We start from the raw sequence: 24,815 nt of genomic DNA, 5'->3' as shown, positions 1-24,815 counted from the left end.
TTATTTGTAATAAATAATTCTATGTTATTGCGATCGACTGGAAAAAAGAGATGTATGTATATTTTGCAATATAGGAAGCGAAAATCTCAAATTTTCATAGTTTTTAATAATTATGTGTGCTATGTTTGATGTACAGAAGAGGTGTTTTGTAGAACCCCTACAGAATTTAAAAATCATAATGTTTTTTTCTATTTTTCATTAATGAGTTGTTGATGCTTTCAGTATTGCCCTGGTATTGAATACCATTCTGAACGGAAACATTGCTTGGATTGGCTTTAACCACGTTTTGTCACCAGATCTCCCACTTCTTCTTGGGGATGCCATAGTCTCACCGGCTCCTAACAGTTTAAATACTTGTGCGGTATTCGCATAAAAGCTATATTTTTATGATATTAATACTATTAACGTCTGTTGTACATACTCACTTCACATGCTAGCTACAAACGTAAGTGCTGCCATCTATAAATTTTTTAGTTTTCACAAAAAAATATTTATTTCAAGCAATTATTTTGAAATTTTTTTAGTATATTATGGATGAATGAATGTAAATTTAATATAATATTATTTAAAACATTGTAATCTCAGCAAATTAATTTGGTAGCTTTTGGGCATGATAGATAGATGTCAGGTAATGTAATGTTTTGCTATCGAGTTAATTTAGGTTCGGTTACGTAATTAGTCTATTTTTGATCACGTGTCATACAAAATGGAGAATATTTTTAATATTATACCGGTAACCAATAGTTTTTTCGTAATATAATAATATTATATTTCAAAATGTGAGTCAAAGTGTTAGATTTAATTTTAAGAATATTCCTTAGGTTATATAACTGTATTTAATGTAAACATTGATTTAAATTTAAATATGCCATAACTTTAAATTAATTGCATTCTACAGTATTAATATAACCTCTAAACACAATATTAACTTCGTGGAGTAATTTTAACCATCGTAGAAATAGGTGTAAAAATATTCAGCGTATAAAATTTAAGGACACTTTTTGTTTTGATTTTGATGGCTTTATAGGTGTCGTAAGCAGTGCGGTCGTACAACGGGTTTCCAATGATTTCCGGACGCCCAAAAAAAATAATCTAATTTCCGGAAATCTGTTTTTAAATAAACTTTTACTTTATTTTAATTTTAAAAGAGATAAATGTAGCTTCAATATTATATTAACATGTTCATTGGTTTCAAAATGGAATTTTAATCAATGAGAATTAAGCATTGTATGAGAAAATTCGGTTTCCATAAATATTTAGCAATTGAAGACAATATTAGCGACTCTAAGGAAAATTTGAAACAGACAAATCAGAAAAAGATTCTGTCGTATCTGAGATTCCTAGAAGTTATTCCAAAAATATTGTTAAAATAAGATTTAAAAATCTATAATCTATCAAATGTATGCTTGAAAATAATTTTTATAATTGCATACAGTATTTGAAGTTTTATTTTTGATGGAAATTCGTTTTTACAGAATTTGATCTCATAAAATCATTTATTTCCACGTCATTGCTATCGATGATTTTTTATTGTTGGAAATCCGTTTTTTTTTACAGAAATTGGCCTAATATATTGATTTCCACATCAGTTTTACCGATGATTTTGTTGTTGGAAATCCATTTTAACAGAAATAAGTCACATAAATTGATTTTCACGTAGTGCTATCGATGATTTTTGTTGTTGTTTTGTTGGAAACCCGTTTATGGAAATGGCTCTGCAGTAAGGATTAATGACAAATGACTTTTCTACACTTAGCCAGAGAGAAATTTGATATAATACAGTAATGAATTAGCAGTTTAACCGACCTGTGTTCTTAAGCTTTTCCAGCCAAGTTATGACAAAATTAGATATAATGCAAAATAAACTAATTTCCGTTTTAGTAAGCTGTATTTTTAATTGATGGTAAATTATACTGTAAATGGAATAAAACTTCAATTTCATATTTTTCTACCATTTAATGTACCTACTCCAAAAGTAATAAACGTAAGTTGTAAAAATGAATCGCTTTGGTAAGCAAAATTTAGCAATTTGTGTAGAATATACATAGTATGTAATTTGTTAGCAAACACACGATTTTCTTTATATTTTTACTAACTTAAGTCTTTAGGACTTTCTGCAGAGTTTTACAAAATCAGATGTAGACAGCAATTTTCCTCTTATTTCGAATGACAAGAGTACAAAATTTCATCAAGAAGTATCAATGGGTGGAAAAAGGAGGCTGTTTTTCGAAATCTTACGTAAACAGTGACCTTCCTCTTGTTTTGAAGGTCAAGTGTGCAAAATTTCATCAATCTCTGAATAAAACTAGATTTTTATATAAAAAACAAACCCACCGACAAAGATTCTCATCCTTATATGTTCAAAATATAAGATTTCATAAACCTAACCTCAAAATAGTTTTTTTTTTTTCTTCCGTGGTTGTTCACTAGAAACTAAACTTTGGATTGACAAACTTAACTTTATAGTCTGGGGAGTCGCCGTGGTATTTAAATAATAAATAGCCGTCACGTCAGCCTGGCAAATGTGAAATATCAAAATTGATTTTTATTGAAGGAAGTGAAATGAAAGTAAACAAGTCATTATATTTTTGATAGTAAAACAAATTAAAAATTTATCATCATTTAGAACTAGACGGATATCCCGCAGATACGCAAGAGTCAGTTTTTTAAGTTCCCCTTTTGGCAGTCTGTAAAGTTAAGTTTGTCAAGCTGTGTTACACTTCTGTTAGTATTATGATGTATTTGTTAGTAATTGTCACTAGCCCGCCATCTATGTAAGAAAGCAAAAATCACACATCAAAGACTATGTTTTTTGTCTATGCTTTTCACAATGTTTTTGGTGTTGAACTAATGAAGACCTATTTCTTGAAGCGTCATTATTTAAAATAATGTTTTAACTAGTCAGATGATCTTAAATGATTGATTAACACACTTGTGACGGGTTGTCGCTAGAATTTACATTGACGTCATTTGAATTAGTCGTACTAAGGTTAAAGAGTTTCAAATTTGGTCACATTTGCTGACTTGTCGATCAGTACTATTTTGAATGTTTGACATTTAAACGGTTTTATCTAGAGAAGGAAAGCGAAAAGAAGCAGAGAATCGAGGTATTTATCGGAGACCGTTTAATGTCAAACATTCAAAGTGGGGTTAATCGTCGATCAAACGTGACGGGGATTGAAACAGACCGATAAAATTGTGTTGTTGGCATATCTGTGTCCGTAAAAGTAAGGTCAGTTTTTCCTTACTTCTGCTGCAATCAATTACAATCAAAATTTTCATATATCGAAGCTTTTTCTCAAGCATGTTTTGGATAAAGTTTTATGGGTAAACGTAACGTACGTTAAAGTTACTTCCAAAAAGTGTATTTTTATGAAACAAACAAACTAACGCCATCTATGAATGCGTATATTTTAACGTACATTACGTTTGACGTCAATAGAAAAATACCAAATAATTATAAGCAATAATTACTCGCCTGAAATATCAATACAAGTTGAAAATATCTCCCGAGTAAAAATTGAACCCGCACCTTCTGATGCACGATCAAGTGCTCTGGACCACTGAGCTACGTCGGCTTATTTCCAATGCGCCAAATAATTCAATATGTACTAATACTTCAGTCAACAATTACTGCTATTATATTTTTTCACCTGTAAACAACCAACTTTATTTTTGTAGGAAAGGCTTTGTTAGTGCTAAATTTCTCACTAGATGGCGTCGAAACATATTATATCTACATTTGTAATTTGTATTGATATTTCAGGCGAATAAATTATTGCTTATAATAATTTGTTATGTATAAAAATACTTAATACGAAAAATATTGCTAATTCAAACAAAAAAATTGGTGAAAAATACAATTTAAGATTTTATTTTTATCATTAATCAATCCCTCCATTTTTACCAGCTAAAATAAAAATTCTCTCTGTTTTTAATTATAATTTTAAGATTTCCTTTTGTAAAACGTACTGAAATTAATATATATAATATTATATTTTATTTAATATGTACAAACCATTAAGGCAGTCTAGGCTTTAAGTTAAAAAACTTTAAATTCTCGAATTATCTTTTCTGTTACGTTTCAACTTTATTTATCTTGTCGTAGTAAAAAAAAAAATCTTATTTATATTATATTGTTTTAAGAATTATTTAAAATAATGTAATATGATATATCTGAAATATTACTACTTTGGATTTTGTAATATTTTAAGTGAATTAGTCACTATTTTTTTATGTTTTAAAATCAGCCATATTTGATTGTTATGTTCTTTTTTTTTATATCTTTGTATTTTTTTTTCCCAATAAAGCTGTTGGATTTTGAAATGAGAATTAAGATTGCTTCCTGGTGTCATGTTATTTATCCACAGTTCCTACCTTTCATAGCCATCTTAATTTGAAAAATGGAACAGAAGACAGTGAAAAAATCGAGTTCTTTTGTTTTGATCGGGAAGAAAGAAAAGGATTTTTCATGGAAGCTGGTGGGTGATTTTATGAAGAAAATACCGTATTTTTGTATTTGTCGCTTCGTGGTACCCAAGTGTGGGTGATTCAAAACTAGCAGGTGAAACAAAATGTTGGTAAAACCCAAAAGCGATTGTATACCCTAAATACCTGAAAAAAACCCTTGACTCTGTGCAAAAACGGGCGGTCCGTTTGATAGATTCCCCAATCTTAACAAACGGACTGCAATCTTTAGAGCACAGGCGTCAGGTAGGTATGCTGTCCTTGTTCTATTGGTATTACAATGGAAGATGCTCTGAGGAACTAGCGTCATTGATCCCTTCGGCACCGGTGCGTAGTCGGGATACACGCCAAACGCGCGCCCAACATTTGTACACGGTTGACATTTGTCACATGAGAACGGGTCGCTTCTACGATTCGTTCTTAAGTTCAACAGCTCGGCTGTGGAACGAACTGCCGGCCTCTGTGTTTCCTCCCTCATACAACATGGGACTCTTCAAGACCCATGTTCACTCCTTCCTCTCCACAAAAAGACCCTCCACACAGCATCCTCAAAGATGACATAGGCCCTGAGGGAAATTATTTTCTTCAGGGCCTCCTGTGTGGAGTTAATAAAAAAAAAAAAATGTACTTTCTTTCATTTTATTTTCCTAACTAACTATCATGCCGTTTCGCCGCAGGGGTAGGCAAAGAGGACGGACCGCCAAAAAACTCGGTCACACCACACACTCCTTGCTCTATTCACATTCATGCATCGTCTCATACATACTCTTCTCTTATTATCTACTCTTGACTTGAAAATCAATGAATATTATAAGAGTAAGTGTACAATGTGCATGCCGATAGTAGTCAGAAACGAGTCCCGGTACGATCAAGGAATTATATGGTGTGGTAGCTCTCTATCCCCCATCCATGAGAAAGGTTCCTGATGTTATCTGAAGGGCATGCTTTTGAAGATATAAGGGCTGGAAGTTTCGCCCTTTAGAAATTTCTAGAACAGTCCAGAACATGAATGTTATGGAATAGTCTGAAACAACATAAGAAGAGTGTTTCCTTAATCCAAATACTTGTAACACTCGTAAAGTTTTCGACGTTTGAATTACTTACGAGGTACCTACTTCCTACATAACATCTTCATTTAGGAGATTCTCAAAGTGTTAAAATATCGCACAGACTAGGGGATGTCGTAAATTTGTGTTTTTGAGTGCTTAATAATATCGTTTGTTAAGATTTCAGTTAAATATTAGTTTTTGACAATGGCTCCATTTCGTAGTGTCGAATGGCGTGGGATCATTTTCTGGACAAGGTCAATATCGCGCTGAATATATTTATGTAAAATAAGATTTTCTATTAACACATTGTAGTCGGGCGCTTCAAACAATAGGCTCTAACCTATAGCGGGTGTTTTTCGCGATTAGCGCAAAAATATATCTCTTTCTTAAAATTGATACAATTTCTAAACCAAATAATATTTTCGATTGAAATTTTCAAAGAAATCATATATGACATTTGATCATCAAAAATAAATTATAATTGCTTTGATTACATCATAATTTCACCACATTTCAAAGCTGAATATAAAAACCTGATATTAATTCAGTAAATAGCATTCAATATTCAATATTTGAAATTTCCATGTAAAAGATAACATGTTTATTTATATCTTATAGTTATATAATAAATAATAATATATCCATGCCCGCAATTTTACAATCGCTGGATGCGTGAAATCTGATCGCGTAAATATTGAACAGTGTCGCCTAAGGCCGAAGGCGAACACTCAATAACTCATAAGTTTAATTGCTTCTTGTCAAAAAAGAGTTTTTTGCGGTTGCTTCGCCTAATTGAAGAGCCCATTTCACTTATGAATGATAGTATTTATTCTTTCAAGGAATCAGTATACTTCATAATATGTTGATAATCCAACACACACCATAAGTGCATGAATCATTGGCTTGTAAAGACATTTTTGTAGGGATAAAGCCCTATACAATGCTAACATATTCAAATAATAAAATACCAAACAGTAAACAAAACAGTGAGAGCGGTATGAAAAATAGTCCAATACGTGAAATGACTAAATTGTAGATTGAGATCGCATAAAGACTGTAGATTTCTGGCGACGCCTTTACAACGTGGACACAACTGTCGCTTAGCACCCAGGTAGCAAATTACCCTTCAAGGCGTTTTATTTCACACTGATAACAAACTCGTATAATGCCGTTTCCCGCCAAAAACGGCATTTGCCGTGTTCCGCAGTTGACCGACAGTCCGCGAAAAATGGCAAATGCCGTGTCCCGACGACAATGTATTGAGGCTTCAGTTTAAAATTTTATGCATTTGACAAAAATATGTTTACAGATGTTTTTGATAACGTAATATGTAACGTTTAGTTTATTGTCAACCGCAAGGGTTTTTTTTTAAAATTAGGGTCTCCACACAGGAGACCCTGAAGAAATTAATTTCTCACAGGGCCTATGTCATCTTTGGGGATGCTGTGTGGACTAATTAGCGTTATTTCACAATGTATTAATTGGAAATATTATATAGTACGTTTGCGGTACGTTCCAGAGTGGAAGATACTCTCAGTATCGCCCTGGTGTAAGACCACCATTCAGAATTGAAAAGTTGCTTGAAATGGCTTTAGCCGAGTTTGGTAACCAGATACCCCGATTGGGGATGCCATTGTCTCACAGTTTTCAGACTCGGTTATGATACAGGGAGCGGTTGGGACTCTTGGGCAGATTTACATAAAACATTGATAAACCTTCCAAATTCATATTTTTCCACACTTCTTGACTAATTCCCAAATATATGTCCTTCCAGGCGCCAGCATATGTCTCATTGCAGTATTTGAAGTGAAGTACACACTAGGAAGTGTAGAAATGTAGCATTAATTATTGAAAAAATAGCGTTTATAGCTAAATAGGATAACGTCAAGGAATGGGAGTCGGCAAGAGGGGAAAAAAAATTAAATTAGCAAAATCACTTGAAACATGTTTATTGCATAGTTCAGGTGTGGCGAACCTTTTTGGGCCCGCGTGCCAAAAATCCTCAAATATTATTTCTAGATTGTGTGGCGTGCCCAAGCTGTAAAAAAAATAACCAAATAGATAAAATAAAAAAGGTTTTTTTTTTTAAATTTTATTCATAAGCTTAAAAATTACAATAGAGTTTCATAAAAATAAAGTCATAATCAATAAATGTACATATTAGTTATTTATAAATGAGATTTTTGCTGTTGTACATTCGATGACTAATTTTTAACATCTGGATCATATTTCGTCACTTTTAGTAACACATTCGACCAACTGGATACATCAGTCATTCTCGTTCTTGAATCATATTTTATGAAATTCATTTCTGAAAATAATGATCCACAAACATATGTAGAAGAGAAAATTGATAATATTGCTCTCGCTAGTTTTTTTAAATCGCTAAAGATTTCTGGAATGGCTTTCCAAGTTCTCATTATTTCTTCTTCTGCATTTTTTTTTATTTATGTTCGTTAATCGATCGCTTTCAATTATTTCCAAATCATTTCTCAAATCAACAAATTTTTGTTTCCATAGCGAACTCGATTGGAATTCGATAAATTGCATTTCAAAATCTTCTAGATTTAGCCACTCGAAAATCTCCAAATTGAGGTCATCTGCTGATAGTGTACCTGGATATAAAATAAATTTTGATATCTTTTCAAATCTCCTGAATTGTTTGAATCTTGAAGAAAACTCGTTGATTATCGATTGAATAACTACACAAAATTCTTGTGTTAATTTGATTTGATCTGGCTTTTCTTGTGCAAAAAGTTTTTTTGTATTTGGGAAATATTTGAAGGTGTTAGATACAACGTCACGATCAAGAGTGTTGCAAGCATATATAAACCAATCATGTTGCAAGCGTAAATAAAATATTCCTATCGATTTCTCTGGAAAAATTGTCAGTTTCGGCGGGGAACATTGAATGAAATTTTCAAAAGGAACGTAAGTTAAATTTGAGTTGAAACAACCCAATTTTGGTTTGAAAAAAATCAACAGAATGACTGTTACATTTGAAAAGAAAAGAAGAATATGAACGATCGTTCAGATATTTTTGAAACAACTGGTCAAATCAAAAAAAATAATTTTTAAACTTAAAAATTAAAAAAAAAAAATTGAACTTGGAAATCGTTAGTGTGCCATCCAAATGATCAAACGTGCCACCTCGGGCACGCGTGCCCTAGGTTCGCCACACCTGGCATAGTTGATTGAAATTCAACATGGCACATATTTCTACAGTAGAGTTTGTCATATTCGTTCTACGATCTGTCAATACAAGATTATAGTGACTAAAAAATCTTTTTTATTATAGCTAAAAACACCATTTATCGCTTTAATTCGCGACAATTCATAAAAAAGAAAAAGTTACAATTTTTATTATTCTAGCATAATTTTTAGACAGATAAACTACAATTAAAAAAATATATGCCTAGTGGAAAAACAAACAAAAGATTTTTGAAGTTTTCAAAAGAACGCTGTAAATTAAAAAAAAAGTGATGCAATTGCTATGCTATGTTATTACAAATATATCTTTTTAAACCTTGTTTTTAGGAGTAGCTGCGATGGGAACATGAACGAGGTGTTCTCGGGTAAGAATGTGACTTTTTAAACCTTAGGAACCAGGAAGAATTTAAATTAATTGGCTGCCTGGAACGGTATGATTTTCTGAAATTTTGGGTCATTGTTTAAAAAATTATACAGCTGCACCAAACAGGTGTTAAGTTATACTTTTTATTTTATGGCATTCTTAAATGTTGAATTATTGTATACGTATATCCGAAATTAGTGTCTGATTTTGTGTTATGTTAAATTTAAAAGCAAATTTACTTTCAAAATGCCGCCACTCCAAATATAATCACTAATAATTCATTTATTCATTATAATATCGAAGAATTTTTTCTTTACACATAAATAATGTACCTTTGTCAGTCATCTTATGAAGATTTATCTGCAGTTTTATCAACACATTGATTACAATCATTGATTTCTTACTACGCAGACACTTTTTTTACGCTGACCATACGTACGCTATGTCCATATTAGATTGGGTTACCATAGGAGCATTAAGCGCGGCGGGCGCTTTAATTAATAAAACTTCTGTGCAGTATGATATATTTTAAAACATGTAGTAGGGCTTAAGGCAACTTCACAGTCTGAACATCAATAACGTGTCTGAATGCAACGTTTTGGATTGAGTTTTGAGTGTTTGCAAACATAAAACTCCCGGTAAACCGATTTTCTCTTAGAATTTGCGGCCTGTGCAACATCCAACAGAAAATGTCTGGCAATTAGCCTCAGCGGATTTTGGCCAATTCGATTAACTCTTCTTGTGTTTGAATGAGTTGCATGATGGCTTCTAAATGAAAATCTGTGAGGCTCACATCTTTTTTAGTTTTGTACTTGTACATCGCCTGGGCATTTATTAAAACTAAATCGATTGTCCGAAACGCAATGTGTTTTGTACCACTTAACAGTTTTACAAAGACATTGCATGAAGGTTATCAACCCCCCCATATTCTTATTATAATTTACTATACAACTGGGTTTTACTATTGGATCCTTTGTTTTCCAATTCACTTTTCCTCTTTCTACCATTGAAGCGTTGTGTGATGTGGTCAGCAAATGAACGTCCCTTTTATAATGCCATTTGATTGCAAGTAGGTACCCAGATTTTTTGCATTCCATGTCTCCTTTTTTTACATCACCAAATGGTGGTAAACATTTTCACGTCTTTTTAACAGTGCCACAAGCATTAGTGGTTTGTAAATAACTAAATAAAAAAGGGCTTGTATACCAGTTATCTGTGTATGCAGTGTGGCCCTTTCCTAAATAGTCAGCCAATAATGACACCACAACTTTCCCAGAAACCATCAATTGCTTCGACATGCCTTATTCCACATTTGGTATTTTAATGTCCGTTTTAGCGCCACAATAAACTTGAAGGATCCAACCAACTACAATTGTAGTTGGTCGGATCCTTTAGGTTAAATTTCCACTAAGAAAACATAAATAGCTGCATTAAGAACATGGAAAAGGTTTTTCTTGAGTATGGGTAAGAATGTGCATTTTTAAATATCCCTTTTCAGAACATGAATAGATGCAATAATTATGCTTGTTAAATGTGATTTTTTTGAGCAGGAGTAGTGACAATGTGAACATGAGTGAGGTTTTTTCCAGTATGACTAAGAATGTGATATTTTAAATATCCCATTCGAGAACCAGAATAGATGCAGTAGGAACAAGAATAAGGTTTTTCTCCGGTATAGGTGCGTAAGTGACTTGTTACTGTTGATGGGAACACAAATGTTTTTCTCCAGAATGCGTCTTCAGATCCATTATAAAGCCTGAAAAAGATGACATATAAAGCTCAATAAGTAGGTATCTATAATGAAACGAGGAAATTATTAAAACAAATTCAGACAAACGAAAATCAGGTTTACCTTCTGGTCTTTTAGAGTGCTCTAAGCATTCTGTTTTAACATCTGAGAGATCTATGTCTATTTCCGTATAAGAGATTCCCCCTCCATTGTCTTCTCGAGGTCCTCGTTCTGTCTTGATGGGTACAGTCTCCATATTAATGCTACCTAGAATAAAAAAACAACAATACATTGATAATATGTGTAAAGATATGCTATTACAATATTAAAAAATTCATCGTGGGTCGGTGCTACTTAAAGGATTTTTTTTTTATTATACATTATAGACTTTACAAATATAAGGAAAAAAGTAACGATAAACTGCGTTTTAGCAGTTTGTCTATTTGTTTGTATTTATTGTTGGATTGAATTAAATTAATTAACAAATCTCCTGATAAGCTACATGCAGTAGGTAAGCGGGTGCGAATTCCCATTACATAAAAACCAATCCCATTACAAAATATCGGATAAGTATACTACGTCGATATATATCTGAAATATGGGCGATATTTATTCTCCAGAGGAAAATATACGTTAAAAATACTAATTTTTTCATGAAAATTTTCAAAACTTGAAAAAGATAATTTTTGTTATGAAAATTTCAAAGTAAAAAATAAAAATTGAAAAAATATCTATATTATGAATCCAACTTCATTGCTGTCACGGTTAGAACTGGATCGCTTGATATTATTTTTCCAAGAATCCGGCTCTTTTTGGAATCGGTTCCTTTTTTGCTTTTACAAAATGTTGATATTAGTCCTTACTTCGCAAAAGATATAAATCTGTTAGAGAGAGTACAGAGACAAAATACCAAGAGCTCTGAAAGATCTACGATACGAAGATAGACTCAAGGAACTAAGATTACCAACCTTACAAGAAAGAAGAGAAAGGGGTGACTTGATCGAGACTTTCAAAATTTTATCTGGACATTATAGTTGCCCTAGCATCCAACAAATCTTCACCACTAATAAAAATATAAATCTCCATGGACACCTTTAGCATCTAATCCTAGAAAACACTTCCTTGCAAATAGAGTAGTGGATGCTTGGAACAAACTCCCACAACATGTCATCGATGCAACAAATATAAATCAATTCAAAGCTCTATTGGATTCACATTTGGAGAGAAGAAAGGACTTAGTTCAAACTTAAAACAACTCAATTACTGGCAAACTTGTTGTGAAATCAGATATGAGCGCATCAGCAGAATGCTGCCTGCTCATTACATAATAATAATATTTATATATCTAAAACGATACTTATATAAATGCTAATCTTGAAAATTTTAGAGCTCTCAAACCGATTTGGTTAAAAACTGCTATAGGGAAGGATGAGCATTTATTTATGTATTAACTGACCATGTCCAATAACAACGCATTGCATATTACACAAAGTTAATATAAAGAAAAATGTTACAAAATGTTAAAAAATAGGCTAATTTAAAAAAAATACAGCTATCACAATAATATGCACAAAAGCAATAAAGATAATGTCAAGTCAAGACAGGAACAATGTTTTATGAGGTTAACAACTTCTACTACACAAAAGATTACTTGCGTATTGACTGATTTCACTGGTCAACACATTTTTTGTCCCCTTAACGAAAGTACCCAAATCTGACAGGAAATTTCACGCTGATTTCAAATATGTGATTAGTTTTTTTCTATCACGTCAGGTTTTTACGGGTTTTAAATTTTACAAAAATGTGTATTAATTCATATTTATTCGTGAGTTATCATTGATTTTTCTTATAATATGCAACACTAGGCTCGAATGTCATTTGAATGTCACAAACATGAAAGAGAACTATGACAACATGAAGCTGCTGTTAACAAAAATTAAATATGTAAAATACGAATGGAAAATATGTGGTGATCTAAAAGTAATAGGGCTCTTACTAGGACTGCAAGCGGGATACACAAAGTATTGTTGTTTTCTGTGTAAGTGGGATAGCAGAGACAGGAAAGACCAAGGACTGGCCTACTAGAAAGTACCTTAAACCTGGCACGAAGAATGTTCAACATGCTCCCCTAGTAAAATCTAAAGATATCTTACTTACACCCTTACACATTAAATTGGGTTTGATGAAATTTTCTTTGAAAGGCTTGTCTAAGGATGGAAATGGCATGATTTACTTAAAGCAAAAGTTTCCTAAGATCAGCGACGCAAAAATTAAAGAAGGAATATTCGTGGGACCACAAATAAGGGAGGTCTTGACTGATCCGAATTTTATAACAGTGTTGAGACCAGTTGAGCTAGCCGCTTGGTCAGCCTTCAAGAATGTTGTCGAGAACTTTCTTGAAGTCATAAAAGTGAAGACTATTTCAGCATTGTGTCTGAAATGCTCATGGCCTATAAAAATATGGGATGTAACATGTCACTAAAAATACACTTCCTTCACTCTCATTTGAATATTTTCCCCGAAAATATGGGAGATGTCAGTGACGAGCACGGCGAACGATTTCACCAGGACATTGCGGCTATGGAAAAGCGATACCAAGGAAAGTGGAGTCCATCTATGCTAGCAGACTATTGCTGGACCCTGCAGAGAAACTCTCAAGATACTCACAAGCGCAAATCAGGAGTAAAAAAAATTAAATTGAATTAGTTTTTAAATTTTGGTAAGTAAGTACCCGTCATACTATGGAAGAATTATGTAAAAAAACATTGTTAAATAATAAAAAAAACCTGACCTATAATTTTTTTTTGTTTCATTTCGTGTTTATGGATACTAAATACATTAGCTATGCTTAAGGGACTGCACTTAAAAAAATAAATGTCGACCAGTGTTTTTGAGGCCCTGGGGAAAATAATTTCCTTCAGAGCCTATGTCAGCTTTTGGGAATGTAGAGGGTATTTTTAAAGAAAGAAAGGAGAGGAAGTTCTGGTAAGGTAAAAGGTATGAGGGGTGGGTAGGAATTTAGGAATTAGTGTGTCCAGGAGTGACTGACGTTTGTACTTAATGGACGAACGAACTAGAATCATTAAGACTTACAGCAATAAACTCAAGGCTCTTACTAGAGGTGACAAGTCTGGCCATTATGGAGGAGAAACTTGAATTTTATGTCAAAATATACAATTTCCTTAACCCTAGATTACTACTCTATGTCGCAGAGGCGCCCGCGTTTTTTATATATTGCTCTCTCTTTTTATCCTTAGCGCGTATCGCATTGATGTTCAAGGACATCTCAGTCATCGGCAGCACGTGTCGCAGGACGTTTGTTGCATTACGGTAAGTTTGCTAGTTTTTTTGATATTACTACCCTCGGCGCTCCAAAGACGTATGAGTAGCTTGTATGTAAGTTTTGCGCTATTAGTCAAATTATTTTGTTACTGTTTGCATTTTATTAGTTACTACCAGTGTGTTTTATCTTTTTTTTAGGTACGGTTTGAAACTTCAACATAATGACTAGTACTAGAAGAGTTACGGATGGTATAATAGCTAGAAGAAAGCGACTATAACAGTGCTGTTGTAATTATCATAACTGAAGATCACGCAGGACGATGTAGAAGAAGATGTAACTATAGAGGACTCCAGTGAAAGAAGGGCTGAAGAATCTGTGCCGTCTTTTGTCTAAGGAAATAGTGAGACTTTGGAGCAATCCAGTTCTGATCGCCGTATCCTTGTTCTGGCACGTCGAACATTGAAGGGCAAAAACCAGCACTGTTGGTCTACTTCTAAAGGCGAAAGTCAAGGTGGAACCGCTGCTAGCAACATTGTGCAGACTTCTAGATGCCCTACTAGAATGTGTAGAAATATCTTTGAACCTAGTTTGTGTTTTGATTTATTCATCACGGATGACATTGTTGGTGAGATAGTGAAGTGGACAAATGTGGAAATATCTAGAAAATGACCTACTGGAAATACCCACGCTACCTGCAGAGGTTTTTATTTATTTTTTTATTGTACAACAGAACATTCATTCCAGTTACAGTACAATTTTACATCATATCAGCATTTGGGTAAGTGACTCTTCAATAATTGTTTTAGGTCATTTAGAGAACAGTCACTTACATCCAAATTCTTTGCTAGTTCGTTCAACAGCACCACTCCCCTCGTCATGCTATGCTTTGCCAGGACGTCGGTTTTACTCTGAATAAGTCATGGTATCGACTTCGGTTGTAAGAGGAATGGGCTATCAATAAAATTGTTCCAAATTTTGAAAGACATAATAGCTAGACTTGCTTTCCGCCTAATTTCCAGACTCACAGAATTAGTTTCCTCAAGTAAGTCGATATGGTGCATGAACCTAGGATAGGTTCCATGCGTCCGCAGATAAACATACCTGACGAATTTCTTCTGGATTTGCTTCTGGATTTCAATGTGCTTCTGGTGGTACGGTGCCCAAACATCGCTCGCACATGCTTCATAGAAATAAGAGCCTATTTTGGTATTTTGACGCTAACTGCTGCAATCAAAGATAACCAAAGATAAATCAAAGATAATATTTCTGCAACTGAGCTATTTGATGCACCTTTTCAGGGTCTAGGTATTTAGCAATGATGAGCAGGGAGCGTTTTAGCTTTCTCACTCGTTGTTTGAGAATGGATGACAAGACTTTGCACCTTGCCCTACGTCAAGAAGATCCCTTTATTCCAGTCAGGAAGGTATGGGACAGCAGTGCAAGTCTAACTACACACCGAGAAACTACCTCACAGTAGATGAATAGTTACTTGTACTAATCGTAACGTGACATGTGACAGTTGGTTCACGTCTGTATCTCTGGCCAAATCACTACTTGCAGAACCATACAAACTCACGCTTGTTGGTACAATAAGGTCTAACAAACGGGAAATTCCTCAAGAAATGCAAAACACCCGGCTTCGACCCGTTGGTACATCCATGTTCGCCTATGATGGCCCTTTGACTTTGGTTTCCTACAAACCAAAACCAGCTAAAATGGTGTTCCTGTTATCTTCGTGCGACGAAAAAGGGATCATAAATAATGAAACTGGAAAGCAGGAAATGATCATGTTCTACAACCAGACCAAAGGTGCTGTAGATACATTGGATCAAATGACTTCCTCTATGTCATGCTCTAGAAAGACTGGCCAATGGCTATTTTGTATGACATGCTAAATATACTAACTAACTAACCATCACGTGGATTCCCCGCAGGGGTAGGCAGAGAGGACGGACCGCCAAACAACTCGGTCACACCACACACTCCTTGCCTCATTCACATTCATACATCGTCTCATACATACTCTTCTATTGTTCTGACTCTTGACATGGCCTGACTCAAGTATCTGCTTCACTTGGTCGTGCCATGTCTTCCTCGGGCGTCCCCGACTTCTGCTACCATTCACATTTGCATCGTATATTCTCCTTACAGTCCTTTCTTCGCTCATTCGCTCTACATGCCCAAACCATCTAAACGTCCCTTGCTAAATATATCTTTCGTGAATTCATATGTTATATATTATCGTAATATATCAACAAAAAATGACTGAGTCGAAGACAATATATCGTTGCTTCCACCGCAAAATTACCTAACTGACAATTTTCACTTTTTGGACTAATGATGCAAATTTGTCTGCAATTATGACCCTTACGTTCATACAAAATTACACAATAAACAAAAATATGGTTTTTAAAACATAATTCAAATACTAAATTACCTATCTGACAGCTTCTCATTTGTGCCTGCAAAATTATCTAACTGCCATTTTAACTTGAGAGATTTCACTCATTGTGTTGCACTGCATTCAAACTCCAAAATTGTAATTTTAAATAGAATTTACCATGCAAAGTGAACTGTGACAAATATATAAGATATTTATAAATCCATTTTATACATGAAATACACTTATAACTAGTCAGTGAAGTTTAAATATAACAATTTATTGAACTTGTCTGTTATAGATTTTTGCAAGTTAGAATATTTTTGTTACCGCCATTTTTTTAGCAGTTATCAAATTTTGCATCATACACAATGAATGAAAATAACTTGTCTGCCGTTGATATTGAGCAACTTCTGCTGATGGATGATATTATTACATTTCCTTACGATGATCCTGGGAATGAATTAAATACTAATGAAATGATTATCACTGAGGAAAAAGTCTCTGAAAATCTAGATCCGGATAACGAAGCTGTACCAGAATGCAATATTTCATATAATTCTGAAAATAATAGAGAAAAATGTATCTGTTAACCTGGATTCTGATTACAAGACTGCATTAGAATGCAGTAGCTCAGATGATTCAAATTCTGATGGCGATGTCCCAAGGAAAACAATTTCCTCCGAGTACGAGTGTTGACAATATTGAAAATGTTAGTTTGGAAAATGATACTAACATAGTAACAATATCTACAAGAGAAACTAACAAAAGAATGAGAATGCAGGGAAAGGATTATATGGGTTTAAAAAACAAAATGATGGAAAATACTTGTTGAGTGAATCCCAGGCACCTATTTGTTCTTCCTGACTTCTAAAAACAAACATTGTCATGAATTTAATGATATTCAGAGGCAACAAATGTTTACTTATTTTTGGTAAAATATGAACCGGGATATGAAAAAAATATATATCAGCTCTTTAACAGATAGTATTCCTACAAAGCGGCCTTCTGCCTGTGAGAGTCAAGAAGGCAATATTCTCACGTTTACTACTTGAAAAATGGTGAAGAAAAAAAGCAAGTTTGTAAGAAAACATTTGACAGTATTTTTGATTTAGATTCAGCTACTGTCACAAATTGGATTACAGCCTTCAAAAGTGGTATGCACACCCACAAATCCAATTCGAAAGTCCCACTACGTAGACGCAATAATAATACAATTATGGAAGAAGGGCGAAATGTAATGATAATTTTTTTTTTAAATCTACCGAAGCTTCTGTCACATTATTGCAGGGCATACGTTCACTATTGATATGCAAGCTGTAAAACTTGCCCCCTGTTTTGAAAACAAGTGCATTTTATTATAAAACAAAACTTTGTGTCCACAATTATACGATTTATAACATGGTAACAAAGGATTGCTACCTATGGGATGAGTGTGAAGGGGTTTTGATTGCCAATATATTTTCTACAATACTTATGAAAGTTTTAGAATCATACGTAGCAGCAAACACCCAAACAAAAATATAGTTTTGTAAACAGATGGTTGTGGTTATCAAAACAAAAACACAACTCTTTCAAACGCACTACTTAGATTAAGTTTAACTCACATCAATATAGAAATAGAGCATAACTATTTATAAAAGGGTCATACCCAAATGGAAGAACATAGCTGCCATAGTTTAATTGAACGAAAACTTAAAAATAACTAAATCTACTTCCCAACCGATTATCTGGGAGTATGCAGAGAAGCTAGAATTTCTCAACCCACTTCAGTATTTAAGTTACGAATATTTTTTGAATTATGACAATTTTAATGTCTATAGTTCAATTCGTCCAGGACATAGACGAGTTGACCCAACAGTAGACTTAACTTTAAACTTAATTATAATGATTCGTGGAAGCCATTATTAAAGCCACCAGTTTCAACTTTAAACGACTACGCTCAACCAGCACAGCTGTATAAGAGACAGATAAAAATTAAACAAAATTGAAAAATTCAACCACCTCCAGGATTTGAAAAGTGTCCTTCCGAAATTCTGTTGGGAGTTTTATGATAAACTTTTTCATTAAATATCATTTTAAGTGTCATAGAACAGTGTTAATTTTTATATTATTTTATCAAAAATCATTATTATTTGATAGACCGAAGACGTCTAATTTCTTAATTGTTTGTTCATCTTGCTGTTGATTTATTTTATTTTCGTCACTTTAGTGTTATAAAACGAAAATTATGTAAATATTCTGTTCTGGAAGTACTACTAGATAGTAAATTTTACGTGCAAAATTCCATAAGTGACAAAATTTTTCAATGCAAAAATACTTATCTAACACTGCCACTACACTGTTAAAAAAAAAAATATTTTGTCCAAATAAAATATAATGAAAAAAATATTCATTAGATACGTCTTTTATTAAAATAAAAAAATCAGTCTAATTATAAAATGGGAAGGTTTTTTCGCTTTCCTGAAAAAGTACATTTTTGCAGTTAGGTAATTTTGCGGTGGAAGCAACGATATGAAAGAACTTAGCACGCAATTGACTACTGAATGGATCCAAAAAAAACAAATATGTATTCCCAAATACACAAACTCATTCTCCTGTTCAAGTTTCAGCATTGAATTGTACGCCTTTTTTTCAAACACAGTGACTTTGGACTAATTTACATTCATCATTAATTCATTTTGACGCGAAAGAAAGTAATAGTTGCACCATTCATTATTTAGTGTACACATAGAGACATAAGTACTGATTTTGTATTTATTTTAGAATTAGGTTTACATTATTAATTTGGTTGATGTAGTTTGTTGCACGAAGATTAAATATTTGTTTGTCAGTATTCGAAAATGTGAGATTTACCATCGGTTGTACATAAGAAATGTTGGGTTTGGATTGAGAATGTTGAATATATTATCTCACAATTGAAAATAAGTTTTGGAGATGGTTTATGTCAGATGACGACAAGAAGTGAAGTAGAAAACAAGTCGTTGTTCTGACTGCGTCCATCTGAAACACTTTTGTGATATACGCAATGCGACTTACTAGTTGACTGAATACTCTCGGAATACTGCAAACATTCCTTCTTCACATCTTGAAGGTCGATTTGTATATCGGTATACGCCATTTCACATTGGCCTTCTTCCTGCGACCATGGTTCACTCTTTATGGAAACACTCTCTGAGTTGGGAAGATCCATGATACTGCTGTGATGGCGTCCTGTTTTGTAATGGTAATTGTTTTCAGCTGAAAATAAACAAGACTTGTAACAAAACCTTGGTACACAAACTTTTTATATAGTGTTCAGATGAAAATAAAACCCAAATACTGTAAACTGTCTTATTGAAACCATAAATTAAGAGATAGAAGAATTAATTAACAGAAGACCAACTATCAATCAAGTGCTAAGCGAAATCTCTATATAGTATAAAATAAAGTCGCTTTTCGCGTCTGTCCGTTTGTGCGCTTAGTTCTTCTAAACTAAACAATGTGTGGGACTACTTTATTTCCTCCCACATGTGGCAATACTATCGCGAATTAATCCGCTGCTATACGCAAGCGAGCTGGAGAAGAGAAATCTCCATTCCTTTTTCAACGTTCGATCCAACCGCCACTCTCTCTACTCTTTCTGCCACCGTCTCCGCGTTCTGTAAAATTGTAATATTCGTCCTCTCGAATAAATTAAATTAATTGTGCAGACACTCGTTTCAATCTCCCATCTCCTGAACACAATTTACGGTTCGGGCAGCCGCCGTAAATTACAAATAAGTATAGCTCTCATACATACATACTACACGCTGCCACAAATGTATTTTGATAGGGTTTTCACTATAATTTGGAGAATTTCTTCTGGAAGGTTTATATATATAATACATGCATATTATATTTCGAAAAAGTAGAGAAAAGTCAATGTTTATTAATAAAGTCGATTTTTTTCTTCAGGAGCTTACATTGCTAAAGCTAGCTTTACCTTATGAGATATATCAAAATTATGTACTACGGAATTGTATATCTTAAAAAGGCCTACGGAAAAGTTATCAATGGTATATGTCTCGATAGTATCTCCTAAGGATAAACCCCAGCAACACCGGGTACATGTCAGCTAGTTTGCCTATAATAAACAAGCACCAATTAAGGAGTTTAGGTGTAACTTAATTAATATAACTAGAAACGCCACTAGAAAAGTAGAAGCTTCTCAATTATAAAATTGCTTTGGTTATTGAAATAATCTCGAGGGACATAAATTTAACACCATTATTGCCTAGTTCACATGAAATTACGGGGCAATAATAATTACTGGTGACAAGTACAAGAGACGGAGACACTGAATATTCACTGACTCAATGACTGTCATAAATTAACCTATAAATCTAAACTAACTTTTCTACACGCTTTTCTACAACAGTATTAAATGTTAACATTTCTCTGTTTATCAGAAAAATGAAAAACTTAGTTACATTTTGTGAAGTATTTTTATTTTATTTCACTAAGATAACAGAAATAGGAAACACAAATAAATTTATAAGAATAAAAAACATTTTAAATGTGTACCAAGACTGCAAATTAATCTTCTGTTTTAAATATTCATATCATTTAAGTCGCTAATATCGTTTTCAATAATTAAATATTTTAATTTGAGGTTTTAATCATAAAGTTATTCCAAAATTGATAGAATACAGAATTTATGAGCATAAAACACATTTTAAATATGTACCAAGTCTGCGACTGAATCAGTTTCTGATTTTTCTGTTTTAAATATTCATTTTAGACTCGCTAATATTGTTTTCAATGCTTAAATAATTCAATTTGTGGTTTTACTCAATAAGTTAATCTAAAAATAATGTGGATAGCACAGAAATAGGAAGTGCTACGATATATAAGCACAAAACACATTTCAAATGTGTACCAAGACAATATAGAACACAGAACAAGAAATACAAATAAAAATGTATAAATATTCTTACACAGGGAAGCATCGTTTTTCCGTGTGGCGACTGAATTGCTGCCACTGGGTCCTACAGGAACACTGATGTCTGAAAAAAAAGATCTTAGAGGTCGAAGGAAAGGAAGAAAAGATCTGCATATTGGATGAACAAAATTTAGAATATTATTCCTTTTCAAGTAACATAGAACAGATGTTTACCTTTGTAACCTTCCTTGATCCTTTTAGCAGAAGGAACCACATCGCTGATACATGGGATGATATTACGCTCTGGAATAAACATATGTATTGCTTAAACTCAAGTTCGTGAACTAAACTAAGAATATTATTATTGCTTTTCAAGTAATATTATCTTCCTTAATCCTTTTGCAAGAAGGATTTATATCTTGCAAGACGTAATCATGGTCTTTGGTGAAATCACACCGTCCTGTAATGTAGGGTCCTGGCGGAACATAGATGGGCTCTAAAAATAAATTCAATTGAGGTGAAATTAAGTTACACATAACATGTGTAACTTAATTTGGATAACTGAAGACAAACAAAGGGATATTCGCACCTGTATTTTCGTCACAAGGGGTCCGATATTGTCGTAAATCCGGATAAAAACCAATGCCGGGAAGATTTAAAGTCGGCAGTGCGCAACTTCGAAGTGATCCATTCGGATTTTTGTTTCTGATGGAGAAATGGCAGCCACAAACGAACGCATATCTCGCTAATATAGGGTAAGATACGAAATCGATTCTGCCGATTATCCAGGCCCATTCGCGGAACCTGCTCTCCTCTAAGCTTCCGTGTTTTGCGAATTTATGTCGAGTGGACTGTCTGTCAGTACAGTCTTTCACACAACACAGCTTGATAATTTTACCTTGAGACATTTTCACAAAACAACTCACGACAACAATCTCAATCTGTCAAACGAGACGCTTCAATGCCTTCAATGGCGTCTCATGATTTACGGGGGAAGCGAAGCGTAGCCTCTCTTTCTGTTACACGTGTCTTATGCTGGAGAGAGTGAGAAATCAAACCACGACGGCTTTTCATTGGTTAGGGTTGTGACGACGTCATAAAAAAACCATAAAAATATCGGAGAATTTATTTTTTTTGAGAATTTCCACTGAATCAACCACTACCTCGATCGATATCTTCGGGTCTTTTGTATGAAAAAAGTTTTTACAATACTTAACCACAGATATAGCGGTGAAGGTAGAGAAACTCAAGGTAATTTTAAAAAGGTGCGACCATAGACAATATAATTGCATTCATTCTTCAGCGTAAAAACTGGGCAAGGTTCATCTCTGACCAAGCATTGTCCTAAGAAAATTAACTTTTACAGCTTATTTTCTCAAGAGAAAACTTGTTAATCTGAGACCAAAAAACCTTAATAAAAGGAATATGAAATTTGAATACATGAAAAACAAAAAGAACACTTAACTTGTTAGCCTTGAGGTTCACGCACATGTATTTGTATAATGTTCATCTTTGTCACTCATGAGCAACGTTTGATATAAGAATTTCCTGGAAATATAAGAGTGCTTCTTACTTGCCACATTTTATCTTAATCTTGTGAGACAATAACAAGTCCAGATATATTGAAACGTCAAGGGTCGAAATATTTTTTTGTTATTTCTTAATACCTGGTTTTCTGGTTAATCTCGGCTTGGTTAGAATATTGAACTTACCACGGCTTCACTTCACTTGGTCATGCAATGTCTTCCTTAGGCATCCCTGACTTCTGCTACCATTTACTTTTGCTCCATATATTCTCCTTACACTCATTTTTTCGCTCATTCACTCTACATGCCGAAACCATTTAAGCGTCCATTTATGATCGTACTTATAACGCTTAAACCAACTTTGCACTCTTTGCGGATTTCCACATTTCTCACACGATCACGCATGGTTTTACACACATGCGCCTCAGGGATCTCATTTCTACAGCATTCAGTCTACTTTCATCCTTTCTCTGCCAGTTCCACGCCTCACTTCCATACATCAGGGTAGGTACCCGCACTCCATTGTGGACTGCTATCTTCGCTCCTTTTGATATTTTTAAGTTAGCGCCAACTGCGCTCAGTCCTCCATTAATGGAGTTACCTTAGTGTCCGGATAGGTTGCTTAAAAAAGTTAACATTTAAACCACATCAAGATAATTCTCCAAAAGTATTTATCATAAAAAGAGTTAATTTCGACAAATCGTCAAAATTCAGGAAGTCCCATCGGTTCTATGGAATGAAGACAACGTGCAGCGTTGATCAAGTTCACGATATCAAAGCACGATAAATAATACCAATCAATCAGCTCTTTTTCACTGGTGAATGTGATTTAGCGATGGGCACAATCGATGATTGAATCGCTTTTTTTGACGAAGGAAAGATTTCGATTCATTGTCATGGACAAGTCGATTGTATTAAAAATCGTCACACAGTTTGAGACAATGGTTTTGAAACGTCATCGAAGAAGGAATCGATTCTGTCAAAAATCATTCGAAACCACATCCGTCACGTAATTGATCAGAATTCATCGATATTAAAGCAGTCACGTCATTGGTGAGAATTCGTCGATTCCCAAATCAAAGAATCTCTCGGATTGCTTGGTAAACGAAATATTCCGAAGGGTACATTGTGTTACGTACTACTAATATGATTTGATATGCATTTTGGATTACGTTATTATTCTTTGGTAATTGTCAAATGTTGTTATGTAAGGTATTATATATTAGCTGTTTAATTATGATATTATCTTCCAATGTTTCGCTGTTTTTGCAAAAGACAACTCGAAGGCGCTGTATTAATAATCTAAGGTTGACATGTAATTTAAGGTTATGTACCTAGATAAAACACCTACGTTATGGATATGTTTATACTACGAGCAATCAAATCGATTAATCATTCGATTCTTTTGATGTTTCCATTGAAATATTTTGATCCTGCCCATTACTAATCTGGTTAGGAAATCTAAACAAACAATGGAACAATCTTATTTGAAAAAAGGCATCCAAACTTCTTCCTAAAAGCTTTTTACTTTAGAAATTTAAATCGTTGAGTTTTCTTTGTTATATTTAAAAATAAAATCCACCCGTAATCATTACTCGGCAGAACAGATCCGTCTATTTGCCACCCCAGTATTTAGTCGAGTGGTTAGTGGAAAATAAAACTGGACTGTAGTTAGAGAAATTTTAAGAAAAAGGTACCGGTTACACAAAAATTCTAACGTTTCCTTGCTTTTTAATAGTTAATTCATTATCTTTAATAAAATAAATATTCCAAAAGAAACTAGTTCCAAAATAGCCTGTTCCTATGAAGAATCATGTGGGCGGTTCCAGTGACAACATAGGAACCGGTTCCATTTAACCTTGAAAGAAATATCGACCGTCTCTGGTCTCTAGTGGATACGTCAG

The 24,815-nt window shown here is 33.8% G+C and overlaps 1 protein-coding gene across 1 annotated transcript; it reads right to left on the bottom strand.

Moving 5' to 3' along the window:
- Window positions 1–10,394: 10,394 nt before the first annotated feature.
- LOC149415123 (uncharacterized) lies at window positions 10,395–22,066 on the bottom strand. Its single transcript, XM_089643546.1, has 6 exons — window positions 21,975–22,066; window positions 21,620–21,688; window positions 21,441–21,509; window positions 19,522–19,722; window positions 10,943–11,086; window positions 10,395–10,846 (listed from the first exon to the last, which is right to left on the bottom strand). The coding sequence occupies exons 4-6, from the start codon at window positions 19,673–19,675 to the stop codon at window positions 10,785–10,787; spliced, it is 360 nt and encodes a 119-aa protein (XP_089499672.1). The 5' UTR covers window positions 19,676–19,722; window positions 21,441–21,509; window positions 21,620–21,688; window positions 21,975–22,066; the 3' UTR covers window positions 10,395–10,784.
- Between the last annotated feature and the right edge of the window lie 2,749 nt (window positions 22,067–24,815).

Source organism: Hesperophylax consimilis, chromosome 19 (assembly GCF_061612785.1).
Source record: "Hesperophylax consimilis isolate HC1 chromosome 19, BYU_Hcon_1.0, whole genome shotgun sequence".
NCBI classification, from domain to species: Eukaryota; Metazoa; Arthropoda; class Insecta; order Trichoptera; family Limnephilidae; genus Hesperophylax; species Hesperophylax consimilis.
Note: the sequence above shows the minus strand (reverse complement) of the source record. Positions and strands in the feature narration are given on the sequence as shown.

Excerpts from the sequence above, each read along its gene's own strand:
- LOC149415123 (XM_089643546.1), bottom strand. The coding sequence starts at position 19,675 with ATGGATCTTCCCAACTCAGAGAGTGTTTCCATAAAGAGTGAACCATGG. Across the intron at positions 11,087-19,521 it reads CGAGAGTATTCAGTCAACTA|GTAGCATTAATATGGAGACT; the intron begins GTAAGTCGCATT and ends TTTTTATTCTAG. Across the intron at positions 10,847-10,942 it reads GCACTCTAAAAGACCAGAAG|GCTTTATAATGGATCTGAAG; the intron begins GTAAACCTGATT and ends CATCTTTTTCAG.